The sequence below is a fragment of the Musa acuminata genome, chromosome BXJ3-1 (assembly GCF_036884655.1).
Source record: "Musa acuminata AAA Group cultivar baxijiao chromosome BXJ3-1, Cavendish_Baxijiao_AAA, whole genome shotgun sequence".
Taxonomy (NCBI): Eukaryota; Viridiplantae; Streptophyta; class Magnoliopsida; order Zingiberales; family Musaceae; genus Musa; species Musa acuminata.
In genome coordinates this window covers 38,554,984-38,570,732 of record NC_088349.1, presented here as the reverse complement: position 1 = coordinate 38,570,732, position 15,749 = coordinate 38,554,984, and the positions used below count along the sequence as shown (strand labels likewise).

Below are 15,749 nucleotides of genomic sequence, written 5' to 3'. Positions count from 1 at the left end.
ATACTAGTTTGATAAAAAAAAAAGAAGGTATCGATTAAAAAAATATAAAATATAATTTTTTTTATTTAAAAAATCAACCAATTTTATTTTTTATTATCCAGCACTACTCTTTACCCGCTGCCTTGTTCCGTCATTCTTTTCGACTTCACTCCGTTCTTTCTTTGCCACTTGTCCTTGGACCGCGCCACTTCTACCTCTCCTTCAAAATATCCAGCAACCAAACGAGGGCGCCTTGTTGTTGCTTGGGAACCCTCCGTCATTTCAAGAAATGGCCGCACGGCTCCACGGCCACGCCAGCGAGCTGCCGTCCCTCCCGCTCCGGCTCTCCGCATCACGCAGCTGCCTCCTCGGGGCGGCGAATCGGCCGCCATCCGCCCTCCGGCTGCGACCCAAATCGTGCCGCCCTGCTCGAGTTATGGCGGCAGCGGCGTCGGCGACCGCGGAGGAGGGGCTTAAAAAGGGAATCGCCGAGTTCTACGACCAGTCATCGGGGCTGTGGGAGGACATTTGGGGCGACCACATGCACCACGGCTTCTATGACCCGGGAGTTACCGCGTCCATCGACGATCACCGCGCCGCCCAGATCCGCATGGTCGAGGAGGCCCTACGATTCTCCGGAGTCTCAGGTACGACTAACTCGTCCTCCTCCTCCTCCTGACTCCTCTCACTCATTACCTTTTCCTTTTCGATTACCTGTAGGCTGTAGATCTAGACATCTCTCGACCCATCTTTGACCGTGTTACGATCATAGATGTTATTGAGCTTTCGCCCGATATTACCTTTTCAACATATCTGTTACAAATTTATAACGGTTGTCCATGTCCACCGGTGTAATAGATCCTCGAAACCACGGACCAGTTCAGTGATTAGCTCTCGAGAACATTACGGAGTTCCTATAGGTGATCCTTTGGGAGCGTTACAAAGTTATAACTGGTTTTCATCTACTCCCGTTATAATAGGTCGTCGGATTCATAGACCAGTTTCGTCGATCGGTGATTGGCTGTTTGGATAATCATACTGTTAGAGCTGATTTTGATTGTCGGAGCTGGAAGCCGAATAGGATCCAACCTTGTTCTTCTTCGAGCCGATCTTAGAGAGTCTCCGAGTCAGATGTCCGAACCTTGCAAAACTGTGTGAGAGTCGTTTTCGAAAGTTAGCTCTCTAGTCGAACGTAAATTGTTGTGTGTAGACATGTCGACCAAGTGGCTCTTATCATGTCAGCCATGTGGAATCAAGGTGCCAAGAAGGAGTCGTTATGTCAGCACCATGCTGACACGTCGATCGCATTATTTTTGCCAGAACAAATACTGCTAGTGTTTTTGTTTTGATGCTATCTGTACTTCCATGAGACCCTCTTGAAATGACGTGACGTAGGGTTATAAGAAGACAGGAGAAACTTGTTGGTCTGAGATGATAGAGGAATATCATTGATTGTTGGGGTGTGTGCAAGACAGATAGGTACTAGAGCTGATTTTTAAACATATTTTTTAAAGCATAGGTAGACTAATTCATCCAATGTTTGTAACTTGATACCCTTGTCTGAATGTTGTGTTCATGGCAAGCCGACGAATATTCTAGAACTTACATCGAATGTACACTTAGCGGGGTGTAACTGCATCTGAAATTTTTTGATAGTTGTAAATGTTTCTCCCAGGTTGGATAGATGAGTATATGCGAAGCAGCTCTATACTAGCATATCATCCATATACCTCCATGTTTCGTTTGATTTGGTGTTGAAACATCTATTTGACCATCCTCTGGTACGTTGCCCTAGCATTTTTGAGTCCAAACGATATGACCTTGCAGTAGTACAAGCTTTTATCAAGAATGAATGTGGTGTGTTCTTCATCTTCCTGCACCATTTTAATTTGGTTATACCCAGAAAAAGCCTCCATAAAGATTAGTAATTCATGACCAAAAGTTAAATCGACTAACTAGTCGATCTGAGGGAGAAGAAAACTGTTTTTTGGACAAGCTTTTTGAGATCAGTGTAATCAACATGCATCCTTTATTTTTTATTATTTTTCTTAACAAGGATTACATTAGTGAGCCACTTTGGGTAATGGACCTCGTGGATAAAGGCAATATACAAGAGTTTAAACTTTTTCCTTTATTGCTTGTCGGTTCGAAGCAAATTGTTGGGGTTTCTAACAATGCTTTGGGTTATTGTTGAGTCGATGTTGAGCCACACTCGATCTATCCCATGCATGTTGCTGGGGGACCATGCAAATACTTTCGAATTCATGTGTAGGAAGTTGACCAACGCTTTCTTCTCCTTGTATAATACTGATCCAACTTTAATTGTATGATATGACCGTTCGTTATCAAAGGGATCTCCTCTAATGGCTCCCTTGCCTCAGGATGAGGATTCTTTGGTGAGGGCTTTTGTGGATCCATTTGTTGAACCGAGAGTGTGGCTTTCTTGGGTAGAGCAACTGTAGTCAAGTAGCACTGCCTTGACTCTTTTGAATCGCTCTTCACTTTCCTAAGTCCTGAATTGGTGGGAAATTTTAACGTCATGTAGTAAGTGGATACAATGGTTCGTATATGGTTAAATGTGGGTTGATTGATGTTTGTGTTGTAGGCTGAGAGGATGTCCACCACTAGAAACTTAGTTTTTATTGTCTTCAAATAGGCGTTGGATCCAAAAGTCACGTATAGATCTGTTGTTCCCAGTGTAGTGATTGAGTCCTTTCAAAATCTAGCAAGAATTTATTGAGGTGCCCTCTTTGAATTGACTCAATTTGCTCCATCAGGGTATAATAGTCTTTAGTATTGTGCCCATGGTTTTGATGAAAACAATATGAATTTGTTATATCTCTTCTCGTTGGCGATGCTCTTAAGGAGCAGGGTGCGTGTAAGAGCCCCTTATCTCGGATTTACATAAATACCTCTGTATGAGAAGCATTGAGTGGTGTAAAATCTCACTGGGGAGGGATCCAATCACTCTGCCTATCACTTCATGGCCTTTCCAATGGGGCCTTGACGTTGAGTCTTTTATTCTTTTATTGCTTTCTTTGGCTTGGCCTTTCTCTTCCTAGTGATCACTAACTCCACAACAATGTGGACTGGCCTCTTGGAAGAGTTCTGGAAAGTCGCTGGGGTCTGAGTGATAACTTTGTAGAAAAACCTTGAGGGTTGGAGATTGGTGATGTATGCATTCATATGGACAGAGGGGATCAGGTCACGACCAGACGAACCTCATTGTTGAACCTCCTTGTATAATTCTCCAAGGATTCTCTCTTGGTGTATGGCTAAGAGAGAAGTGGTGGACTTCTTTGGGAGCCTGTTGCTGATAGTCAGTCGAAATCTTTGGCCAATTGCCCTAATGAGGATATTGATTTAAGGAGGAGCTTGGCGAACCATTCTCGTGTTGCTCCTCTTAGGGTTTGGAAAGTTCGACACATGAGGGAGTCTGTGGTTCCACAGAGCACCATCTGAGAGGTAAATATTGTAATGTGCTCTAACGGGTTAGACTTTTTGTCGTAGACATCCAATGTAGGAAGGCTAGAGCCTTGAGGAATTGGCTCTTCATTTATGCTCTTCGTAAAAGGGGATTATAAATATGATTCCACCTGGCTGCTTTTTTTGATTTATTTTTTTTTTCGAATATCCTCTAATCGTTGGTTCATTTTTTAAGATGGTCTCGGACCTCAGCTAGGAGGTCGGTTGATCGAGCGATCGACTCATTAAGGAATTTTGGCTTTGGTGGAAGAATTGAATTTTGGGCCAACGAAGGGGAATGCACTTTTGGTGGGACTTGGGCCTGAGTCAAACAAGACTCTGTTGTTAAGCTTGGGATGGAAATTGGTGGTGGAATAGGAGCTGAGAATGACAAAGTGAATGGGGCAGGTGGTGTTTATTGGGTAAGCCGAGTGAGTTGAGGAAGGTATGGGTCAACAGTTTGAACTGTTTTAGGTAAAACCTACACTTATTGGGCTAAAGTGTGAAAGGCTTCGATGAGAATAGTCATTTTTGCAGGAGTTGATTGTGTAGGTCGTTGATGTGGAGGTAGCTAGATGAAAGCCGAATCCTGAAGGAGTTGGTAGAAAAGGTTGGGATTCGGTATCGAGAGAGGTGGATTCAGACCGGATGACACCCCAAGTTGTCCTTGATTCGGGACCATTGTAATTGAGGTATTTGGTAAGGGAGTGCTTGGGACTATCAGGCTCGCTTTGTTTGGGTTTGGTGGGTTCGGGTCCTCGGGATTTAACTGAGATGGACTTACAAAGTTTCCCAGAGACATTGTTCGCTCTCCTTCTAGCGTCAATTTGTTAGAGAAAATTTTGGTTTTGGTTGTCTGAGCTGGAAGACGAATCAAATCCAATCTTGTTCTTCTTCGAGCCAGTCTTAGAGCGAAACTCTACAAGTCGAATGTCTGAATCCTACAAAACTACATTGGGGGCATTTTCGATAAATGCCCCTTTGATGCTTTAGTTGTCTAGTCGGATGTAGATTGTTTTGTATCTAGATGTACATGTTCACCCCCTTTTTATAGTGGACGTTGGAACAGTTACACCTTCTTATTGTGTGGTTCGTGTAGCAATGGGGGTGTTAAGTTCGACCGTAACTACCATCGGTTTGCACTAAACCCATGATTGCATAGCTTCTCTTCACGTGGCATTCACCGAGCACAGCTAGTTGGCTTTACCTTAATGGGAGTTTGTGTGAAGTTATACGATGAGGGGCTGGCAGAGTGGCTCCGTCGTGTCGGCCATGTAGAGCTAGCTGGTTGGCCGTGTGGAACTGACACATCTTCCATGTGAAACTGAGGTGTCAGCCATGTGGGGTCAGCTCGTCGGTCACGTGGCCCTGATGTCTCGGCCAAGTGGCTCTTGTCATGTCGATCACGTGAAATTGAGTTGCCAAGGAGTCGTCATATAGTGCTGACACGTTAGCCACGTCATTTTTTCCATAACACATACGACTAGTGTTTTTCTTTTGATGCTACTAGTACTTCCATGAGATTGTTTTTGTGGAGCTTTTCATGACTTTTTATTTCGTTCTCATGTGAGCTGGATGATGCAAGCCCTCTTAAAATCTTTGATGGCCAATCAAATAAATGGCTACATAGATTTCTTTTTAGCGAATTTATGAAAATAACTCTGTTACAATATCTTTACATTGACTTACATTAATTTTATTAATACCATAAAAAGACTGTAATTCAGTGCGAAAAGCACGGATCCATAGGAACAATGCTGTTGAGTTCTCATCCAGGATGGGTCCATGGGTAAAGGTGGAAGGTAAAGTTGGAGCTGCTGTACTTGTGATGTCATGAGGTTTTTGGGAATTGAGGTAAATGAAGGACACTACTAGCAAAAAAGAAAACTAGGAACTAGGAAAAGTCCAAAAAAAGTTTTTCTTTTTCAGGAACTCATTTTTCTAAAGGAAAAGGCTACATTGATCAGGTAGCTGATAGCTAATTTTAAGAATAAAGACATGGAGACCCTCATGAAATGATGTGACATGATGTTGTAAGACGAAAGATAGGAGAAACATGCTGGTCTGAGATGATAGAGGAATATCGTTGATTGTTGAGGTGTGTGCAAGACAGATAGGTACTGGAGTTGAAAACAAACATAATTTTTTTTAAAGCATAGTTATACTAATTCATCCAATATTTATCAGCTTGATATCCTTGTCTGAATGTTGTGTCCATGGAATCTTTACACCGAGTGAACCCCTGGGACATGAAGGGTTAACGTAAAACCTGATCTGTATAACTGATAATATTGTTAATAATATTATAGAGGATGATTTTATCATGATTATTTTAAATAGATTAAAATAGTTTTATTTGACTGAAAGATTGCTCCATAAATTGTATATGAAGCAAAAAAAAAAAACATACAAATTAAGGTTGAAAGACGATGATGAATTGATCAAGTATATGAACAAATTCAAATAACCAATGAATCAAATAAAAATATTAGTTTTAGTTGATATATAATATTAGACGGATTTAACTATACCGAAAAGATCTAATAACCTCTATTCGAATAACACTTTGGCTCTTTCTCTCAAAACCAATGAAAGACAACTGCAAGAAAAAAGTTTGATTTTTTAAGGAGCTTTTGAATGGGATGATGAAACTGAGAAGAGGCTCATCTTCGTTGCTAGGAATGTGGTTCAACATGCATTATTTGACTATAAATTGAACTTTACAACTGCTTTAGCCTCACCCTTACACGTTTCTATGTGATTGTTGAGTTTTTCAAATATTTTTTGGATTCCTAGAGTCAAAATGTATTAGGATGACAAGAAATACAAGTATCAGAAAAACCGTAGAAATTATGGTTTAGTTATTCTATATATATCTAATTTATCTTTGCATCTTGGTTATGGAATAAAATGTGAAAGAATTTTTCGAGTGCCCTTGGGTTTCTTTTTGATAAGTCTAGAGAGACTAAGCAAAAAGGTGACAGAAATTGCTCGAGTTTATGTGAGGTGATATATAGGAATATTTGTGCTAAAGTTGGGTTTAATTCATCTTACAGAAGGATTTGGTTTAATTCATGAATAGGTTGAGAGTTTTAGACCACATAAATCTTTTTTTGACTTTTTGATATTTTATTTATTTGTTGATCTCTATTTTTTTTTTGTTTCAAGCTATTTTTTTCCTTCCAACAATTGTATCATGATTAAAATTTGTAATTTCTCTAATTTTTATTCAAAAACCTAACAAAAAATGCTGTATTGTCCTCTGCTACTGTGTTTGTACATAATGCTCATGTGCTCCATGTCCCACATCACATGCCTTGTGTAGTGCATTTGCTGTGCAAAGTAGGTAGGTACCTGTATCTGTAAACTGGATGTGTACTCTCGAGAGCCAATACGTTCTGACCACACATCCATCTAACATCCCAATGTTTATATGGGGAAAAAGTACTATGCATATTCTGCATATATCAATATTTTTGTTAGGACGATTAGAATTTGCCTTTTTTTCCTGCAAGAAGATGATCCTTCAAAAAAACCGAAGAAGGTAGTGGATGTTGGCTGTGGCATTGGAGGCAGCTCCAGATATCTGGCAAAGAAGTTTGATGCTCAATGCCAGGGTATTACTTTGAGCCCTGTCCAAGCACAGAGAGCACATAATCTTGCTGTTGTTGAGGGGCTGGCAGACAGGGTACGCGGATAATCCCTTTTCCATCTCCTTTTTGGGTCTTTTACTTTAATGATAAGACCAAGCATAGACTATTATTTTAGAAGCCTATTAATTATTGACATTTTTCGTATACTTGGCTGGTAATATGAGAAAGAAGACGCTGATTTACTTACTATTCACAAGCTGGAAACAGGTAACTTTCCAAGTTGCAGATGCTTTGGAGCAACCTTTTTCTGATGGGCAGTTCGACCTGGTTTGGTCCATGGAAAGCGGAGAGCATATGCCGGATAAGAAAAAGGTAACAATCTTCGAGTATCTGAGAGTACGTGCCCTCGAATTACTTACATCATGCATGAGATCTTGATGCAATTTAGCTTGCATTATTTTACAAAAAACTTTTACAACTCAGTGATCAGCTTGCCATATGATTTCTCTTGGAGGCTCCTCGTGGATATTTATCTAATTAGCTTGACTTATGTATCAGTTTGTAGGTGAATTGGCACGTGTTGCAGCACCTGGAGCCACGATCATTATTGTGACATGGTGTCACAGAGATCTCCTGCCATCTGAGGACACTCTGCTGCCTGAAGAATTGAATCTCTTGAACAAGATATGTGATGCCTATTACTTGCCATCCTGGTGTTCAGCTGCAGACTACATTGAAATAGCTCAATCCTTATCGCTGGAGGTAATTACTTTCTCAAACGATAACAGAAAGAACCATATGGATCATGGTTTGAGTTGGTAGCTCATTGGTTCTCATGATAATGCCCAAATGTACAGGCTTGTTGATGTAATGACGTGTATACTTATCATACACACGCTCGTTGCTATGTTGCAGAACATTAAGACAGCTGATTGGTCGGAGAATGTCGCACCATTTTGGCCTGCTGTCATCCGATCTGCCTTGACGTGGCGGGGCTTTACATCTCTGTTGCAAAGTGGTAATCTCCACTCCCACCATATTAGGTATTCTGGTAACATGTTGTATCACCTTCAGTATATCTAACAGCTGCGGTTTTCCAGGATGGAAGACGATAAAGGGAGCACTAGCGATGCCCCTGATGATCAAAGGCTACAACAAGAAGCTAATTAAATTTGCCATCATTACGTGCCGTAAACCAGAATAAGTATGGTAGATCATAAAGAATAAGCAGGTTATGTTTTCTGATACAGAGGATAGCTGTTGATCAGATATAGCACATTTCATCTAAATTTGCTTTTTCCACGGACCTTATAATTTTAATGTGAGATGTTGAGCTCTTATTTATACATGTAGACCGAGTGGAAAGTCCAACATGAATGTGGTCAAAGGAGGCATCATTTACTTGCATTTGTTGCCACCGCCATCTGCTTTTACGAGCATATATATAGATTTCCACTGTTTTGGGTAGCGGACTTCAGTCTCCAACACATGCTGATGGTGAGAAGTCCGTTGCGCCTCATTAAGATGCGAACTAGCATTAAGAGGAGGAGGTCGTAAGTCATCCTGATGGAACAAATTTAATTTTTCTGTAGTCTCACATCAGTAATTGAGACTATTAGCTAAATCATACAGAGATATCGTAGTGGGGGGTTGAAATAATTTATCTTTTTTTTTAAAAAAAATATTTATTTTTAGTGACGGATAAAAAATTAAAATTATTTATTTTTAGTGACGGAGAAATCCTATGGTCGTCCAAATGGATATGAATTCTGAAAGTTTATCGGGTTCCTATTTGTACTTTTGGCCCTAACTACAACAACTTATGTGACAGTAAACCGTCTCTGGGGGCATAAGCGGACGAGTGGTGACCCAAAGCGATACCCAAGCAAATAATTGGTGGCTTTGCTTTCTTTTGAAGCCCTCCCCTCCGCCGCTCCGATGGCCGTGCACTCATCGGCTCGCCCGGCGCCACCGCCACAGCCCGAAAATTTACAACGTGTCTTGTGAGCGTTACTTTGGATTTGGGTGCGAAATAGATGGGGAGATATCTGACAAGCTCGAAGGTAATTGTATAGTCTCCTTCTTGGAATTAATTTTCTTCGTTTTTCCCGTTTAGTTGCTGCTGATAAATGGAAACCTGTGTAGCTCAATCTCAAATAAAATCATTCTGAAAGTCCAACCCATCTCATCCGCATCGGTCTCTGCCAATTCACGAATTTAATTCATTCCAAGAGATTTCCTTCCCTTCTAAGTGAGAAGCATGATAGTTATCGAGTCGATACTGAAAAAAGAACCTTTTATTCGGTTAGAGCTTTTTCACATTGTAACAGGTGTTTGTGTTTCTGACAGGTGTTCTGTTTGTGCTTCCAGATTCCTATGTTGATGCTGAAAACAAGGACTATGGAGGTAAGCTTACTGGTTTCTTGTGAGTTTCTGTTGTTCCCTGAGAAGGGTTGTATTCTTATGCTTTGCTAGGTATATGTACATGATCACTTAGTTTTATTTTCTGATAATTATTCTAGCTTATTTTTGTTTTTTCTTCTTCTGTTGTTCCTATAAATAAAATATTTTCTTTTCTTCCTCAAGTGAGTGCAATGCTATGACAGCTTCTGTAATTTTGATGCTTTGGAGGAAATAACACACTGTTGAAAACATGTTGCTTGAAATGAAAAGTGCACATTGGTAAAATTAAGTGGTTCTACGAGGCAATTTTATAGCTTCAGATTATAATGGACTCGTTAACACTCTTTTTTATGGTTACTGCATTTCTATATTTAGGGAAGTTGCAAATAAAGGTTTACAAGACTTGATGTTTTTCTGTTGTTATTTGCATGAATATTGTTTGTTTGTGTGATTCTTTGTCAATAATCAGTATAATGCTTGAATGAAGATGATCGATTTGCTGTATTTAAATGTTTAGTATTATTCTGCATTATGGTGTTAAACTTGCATGGTTTATCTAACTGATGATTATTATGGTCAATCGATGATATTGCATCAATATTCGTGTCACGAAAAAGTTCTTCATTTCTTTAATTAGGTGGGAACTTGCTAGACATTTTATGTTTTACTGCTGCTTCATATTAGTAGAAAATGCCAGTATGTGCTGTATGTAAGGTGATTCACAAAATTTCTCCCTAAAAGAATTAACTCGGAGGCACGTACCAGCGAAGGCAATCTAACATCAAGTATCTCATCTCATAGAACGTACTATTATCGCACTTCACGCATCTTTAAAAAGCAGATAGATGAACAGATGCTGGAGTACCAAAAGAGAAATCTCTCTCGTTTTGCAGTTGATGGTAAAAAACCCAAAACTTTGTTCTGCTGTTTCAATATCTGTAGACACTTTCTGTACCACTTAAATACAAGTCACTCCTGCAAGGCGTGCTAACTCTGTGAACCAACAATAGCATTAAGGTTGAAAGAAGCCACTTGGCCGGCTTCACTCAAATGATCTCCAACGAGGTTGGTAATGAATGCCAAGGAGACTAGATTTTTTTCATCCATCTCTGTGTCAAGGTTGTATACTTTTTGAAGCTCCATCACTTTGGATTCTAGAGCTTCGGCCTCTTTAAGTAGTAAGCTGCCTTCTTCGAGGTCACCCATTTTAAGAGCAACAGATCTCTCAGCCCTAGCAGCTGCCGCAACTAATTGGAGCCTGTTACAGCCTACCAATGCGGCCTCTTTTTCCTTGAGCAGAACCAACTCTTCGTTCTTCTGAATTGTTTCCACATTGCTTCCGATCTCCTCCTCTAGCTTTTCTAGGTGTAAAACAGCCTTCTCCTTCTTATGTTGCAAGTCTTCCTTTTCAATATGTAATGACTTCGCCTCAGCCGCTACCCTCCCGGCTTCCCTGAAATTTCTAGCAGCGGCAGCAACTTTCTTTTCAGCCTCCAGCTCGGGCCCTCTCTTCTCAATAAAACCTATTCTTTGTTTATACAAAGTAACCTCCTGTTGGATGCTTGCCCTAGTTGAAGATAGCTCCTATAAAATAAAAACTCAAAAAGTTTGTTAAAGGACTTAACATGACACATTGACAGGAAAGAGAGTTGGATAAGATGTTAAGTTATATGAAAAAATGTTCGTTAAGTAAAAACTTTAGGTATCTTAGATTAATTATTCAGCAAGATGAAAAGATTGATGTTCATGGTATAAAGACAAGATGGTTAAAATGATAAGAAGCGTCAGGAGTTTGTGTGATCGTCGGATACTTTTAAGATTAAAAAAAAATTATAATACAATTGTGAGACCAACAAATGTTTTATGATTCTGTGTATTGGGTAGTTAAAAAATAATATATATAAAAAGTTTGTGTTGCTGAGATGAGAATGTTGAGATAGATGTGTGGAGTTACCAGGAAAGATAAAAAAAAAATATTTTTATTCGTGAACAATTGGGCATCGTTTTGATAGAGGGTACGATAGAGAGAATCATTTAAGATGATATGAGCATGTACTTATAGAGAGAATCATTAATGTTATGATATGAGCATGTACTTAAATGATAGAGAGAATCATTTAAGATGATATGAGCATGTACTTATGAGACCTATGAATGCGATAGTTAGAATAAGCGAAATGATTAATGTTAGTAGTAAGAGGAAAGACAGAGGAAAACCTAAAACGACCTTAATAGAAACTTTAAATAAAATTTTAAATACTCTAAACTTAACTAAACATATGATTTTTTACAGATCTTAATGGTGGCAAAAGATTCATATAGTCAATCCCAAATAGTTGGGACTTACGACTTTGTTGTTGTTGTATTGGAAGGAAAGAGAGTGAAACAAGATACGCAATGATGTATACATGTTATTAGAAAATCCATATATTTTCTTGTGTGATTTAGGAGTTAATGGAACCCGACAAGCGCTGCCTACTTTATACAGACTGGCCGAAGGGACATTTGTGATACATTTACCACAAGGACCAGGCTTGGGCTTAAAATTTGTGCTAGGATAGTGGTATGGAAAGAAAAGATACTTCCATCCTAAAAGTTCTTTTGGAAAGAAAGTCATACATTACCTACCATATTGATAGTAACTAGACATATTGTAGCAGAATTTGTACTTGCTACTATAGATTTGGAAGAGTTTGGGATTGAGGGGTGGTTTGGGCATAGACCTAAATTATTTTGTGGACTTTGGATGGGATATGGTCGCCAAAGAACATGTGTTGGCTGGACCACACCTGAGGTGACCATCATCTGAGTTAGGCCATGGTCAATGAGCTTGAAAGGAGACTACATGTATGGAGAAATTTCTATTTCTCAAGTATTTTGTTCAGGCTAATTGCCAAGTAATGACTAACCTGTAGAGCAGTTCTTGCAGCTGAAATTTCTTGTCTGAGTATCTGAATGTCTTCTGATATCTTTTCCTCGGTCTTTGAGTACCTCACTCTGTCCTCTCTTGATTTCAAAATGAAAGATGCCAACTGCTTTTTCAACTGAAGCAAATCCTGACAAGTTTTTGCTTCATCGGAGGCAATGGCTGAAAGTTCTATTAGCTTTCTCCTCTTCTTTTCAGCTGAAGAGATAACTTCATCAATTTCCTCCTTCCTTATCAACAATGCCCCATCTTCAGATTCTACCTTGAGAAAGGCTTCCTGCAATGTTTTATGCTTCATGTCAATAATTGATTGTGTCTCATGAAACTTAGAAGCCACATTAGATATTCTGTTGTCAACATCTTGTATTTGAGACTTGTTTTCAGCAATCTCTGCCTCCTTCAGCCTGACCAATTCTAGTAGTTCATCCAACTCTTTTTCCAAAATGACACCTTTTCTTGCCAGCATTTCTTTTTCTTCCCTGTCATTTTTAACCAGGTCTTCTATTGCATTTTCCAATCCTGAATGTGCTTCAGATATTAACTGTAACTCGATATCCATCTCTAGCTTCTTAACTTCTAACAATTCAACTGATGATTGCCATTCTTCTATTTCTTTACAAGATGTTTCTTCTGCATTTTTAAGAATTGATTCTGCACAATCAGCTGCATCCTGTGCAAAGGGAGACAAAAATTGCAGAAAATCCATCATTCTTTTGGTTCTTGTTTACTAATAGAAATGTAGAAGCACAGGTAAAGGGAGATGGAACAAGGAACAAATGCAAATTGATTCTCAAAAACATACCATTAGCTGTTCAGGATAGATGATTAAAGAGAATCATACTTATGCAACACTGGAAACCTCATGAGAATAAATCTTAGCCTTAAAAAATGAAGACATATCAAGGTGTGTGAGTTGACGGGACAAAGTATGACAATTGGGGTTAACAATGGACAATATTTTCATATCTCCTTAAACTGTTAGAAAATATCCTATTCAAGGCCTGCAAAGAGGAAGGCATATTTAGCCATCTGCATTATCCAAACAATGAGGAATATTGAGTTTGGAGATGGACGAGAACAAGTTGTATGATATCCTTCTAAAATATTCCTAAAATTTAAGGGACTAAATTCCATTTGCAGAAATGATATGTTGAATACAGCACCGATGAACATTAGGAGGATCTTCATATGGCTGACATCAAAAGTGCATTTCAACCAAAAAAAAAAAAACAACAACAACAATGGATTAAGGTACAACATTGAATTATGCTTCTGCAAATACAAACAAAGAGGGGCAATAGGTGTCTTGAATCACATGCAAGTACATACAAGGCATCAGCATCAACATGCAAATTGTTACATGGTGGAGTTGGAGAAAAACAAGAAAGAAGTAGATTCAGTGAACAATCTGTACTCCAATATGGGACCAAGTCCACAAAATAGTTAGCATAATCACAAGACAAAATTTACATGAGGTACAAACTTGCATCTAGAACATTACTACAGAGTAGATGTCTATGTGCAAGAAAAAACAAAACAAATAAAAGACTATACCAAATCCATAACATAAAAGAAAGCGAATACTAGAGATCGAGGAGAATTAAAATGTGTATCTCGACTTATATGTGTAACTTAATTTTCCCTGGATTTTGGATTAGTTACTCGAAGTTTCTTATCTATTAGTCAAGAAGATTCTTATCTATCTTTCAATCGAGGTTCGAAGTTGACATTGTTACCTTAGCAAACTGTTCCAGCAGATCAATACATTCTTCCTCCACTGCTATTTGCAACTCTAGCACCTCCTGCATCTTCAATTCAGCTAATTCACAATCTGCCTCTGCCTCCCTCAACGAAAGCAGGAGCTTGGCCTTCTCCTCTTCCACGGTCATGAGGTTCTCACTGACCCTCTCAGCCCTCTCAAAATCCTCGGCCTCACAGGCTAGCTCAAGATCTTTTTCCAGGTCCCTATGTTTGGTTGATGCTGCATTCACGCTCTCAACCGCCTTCCTCCGACTCCTTTCCAAGTCCTTTCTCTCTGCATAAGCTGAAGCTGCTCTTTGCCGGACGGACTCGAGCTTTTTCGAGATCTGGGTCCTGACCAGCTGCAGTCTCTCTTCTGCAGAACCAAAGACGCCTTCTCCAGTAGCCGATCCACCCGAGGAGCAAGTTTCTTCTTCTTCACCTCTTCCTTCCGTTGGGCGCTGGTCACCCTTGCCTTCTTTGACGACAGCTTCATTCGAGCTCCCCTCGTCCGCCTCTTCTCCGGGTTGTTCTAGAGGTTTGGGGGGTGCGGGAATCAGATCGTCCTCTACAGCCGGCATGACCGTATCGTGGTGTGCAGCGGAATCGACACTTGCATCATGTGGAGAAGTAAGCGACTCATCTGCCATCGACTCATTTGCCACCGAAATTGCTGTAGCGCCGCAGGAAGGAGGAGGAGATTTGTTACAAAGGGGATCGGAGAGATGATGAGAATCGTCCGACGAGGCGGCGGCGGCGCCCGCCGTTTCTCGGGCGTACCCAATCCGAACGGCTCGTTTTTTCTTGCGGGAGGGTTGGCGAGGTAGGAGGGCCGGCGGTTGGCGAGGCGAAGAGGGAAGAGGAGGCAGAGTTGGAGGAGGTGGATCGCGAAGGGTGGCGGTTGGGGATGGGGGGGTCTGAATAGTGAGATCTGAGAAGAGGTCTTCATCGAAGGGTTGGGATTCGGGCTGAGGTTGGGCGGCGGCGGCGACATCGGGCGGCGGCGATGCAGCAGGTTGAGGCAGCGAGGGATCGGTGAAGGAAGAGGGAGTGAAAAGAACCATCCCATCGAAGAGGGAACCATTAAGAGACCCATCACCTCCGCCCTCCGACGACGACGCCATGAAAGAGACAGCGCAGGGGAAGCAAAGGCCAAAAGCAGTCGATTTGATGAATGTCACCGCGCGATCGATCTACTGTTCGTAAAATTATCTAGTTTTAACGCCCCCATCATCCCAAGGACTTGCATACATGCGAAGGGGCGGCGCGTGGTGTGACGATCTCCAGTTGGTTTGCTGAGGCGGAACGCCTGAACTCGACCCTATTCATCGACCCAGCTTCACCACCCAGGCGGAGGAACGGTGATGCTAAAATCGAAAGGTGGTGGCCAATAAATAAATAAATAAATAAATAATTCAACGTGATGCAATGGGTTGATTCAGTTTAACGATCTGAACATAGACCCGATCATCCATCATGGTTGGCTAATAGTTGGTTACAACAAATTAACGTTTAGTACTAGAGAATAATATAGAGAAAACAAAAGGATAAGTGGAGCAAAAATGTGAGAAAAAAAATAATCTAAAAAATAAATAATCATATACTATGATATTAAAGCGCTGAATTAAATTTTTTTCAATGCA

The 15,749-nt window shown here is 40.3% G+C and overlaps 2 protein-coding genes across 3 annotated transcripts; one reads left to right on the top strand and one right to left on the bottom strand.

The window, feature by feature from the left end:
• Nucleotides 1–174: 174 nt before the first annotated feature.
• Nucleotides 175–8,444, top strand: LOC135629571 (gamma-tocopherol methyltransferase, chloroplastic-like). 2 transcript variants are annotated; one of them, XM_065137114.1, is made up of 6 exons: nt 175–626; nt 6,960–7,132; nt 7,305–7,409; nt 7,596–7,799; nt 7,953–8,055; nt 8,138–8,444. In XM_065137114.1, exons 1-6 carry the CDS (start codon nt 269–271, stop codon nt 8,239–8,241), a joined length of 1,047 nt encoding a protein of 348 aa, XP_064993186.1. In that variant the 5' UTR covers nt 175–268; the 3' UTR covers nt 8,242–8,444. The 2 variants fall into 2 exon arrangements, with proteins under 2 accessions (XP_064993186.1, XP_064993187.1); XM_065137115.1 differs by having other exon boundaries at nt 178–626; nt 6,963–7,132.
• A 1,786-nt stretch (nt 8,445–10,230) lies between these two features.
• Nucleotides 10,231–15,475, bottom strand: LOC135629570 (uncharacterized). Its single transcript, XM_065137113.1, has 3 exons — nt 14,103–15,475; nt 12,350–13,036; nt 10,231–11,024 (listed from the first exon to the last, which is right to left on the bottom strand). The coding sequence occupies exons 1-3, from the start codon at nt 15,228–15,230 to the stop codon at nt 10,428–10,430; spliced, it is 2,412 nt and encodes an 803-aa protein (XP_064993185.1). The 5' UTR covers nt 15,231–15,475; the 3' UTR covers nt 10,231–10,427.
• Nucleotides 15,476–15,749: the final 274 nt, after the last annotated feature.

Bases quoted from the DNA above. Each gene is read 5' to 3' on its own strand.
- LOC135629571 (XM_065137114.1), top strand. From the start codon at position 269: ATGGCCGCACGGCTCCACGGCCACGCCAGCGAGCTGCCGTCCCTCCCG. The intron at 627-6,959 runs GTACGACTAACT...TTTTCCTGCAAG, and splicing joins ACGATTCTCCGGAGTCTCAG to AAGATGATCCTTCAAAAAAA. The intron at 7,800-7,952 runs GTAATTACTTTC...GCTATGTTGCAG, and splicing joins CTCAATCCTTATCGCTGGAG to AACATTAAGACAGCTGATTG.
- LOC135629570 (XM_065137113.1), bottom strand. From the start codon at position 15,230: ATGGCGTCGTCGTCGGAGGGCGGAGGTGATGGGTCTCTTAATGGTTCC. The intron at 13,037-14,102 runs GTAACAATGTCA...CCCTTTGCACAG, and splicing joins TGCTGGAACAGTTTGCTAAG to GATGCAGCTGATTGTGCAGA. The intron at 11,025-12,349 runs GTTAGTCATTAC...TTTATTTTATAG, and splicing joins CTGCAAGAACTGCTCTACAG to GAGCTATCTTCAACTAGGGC.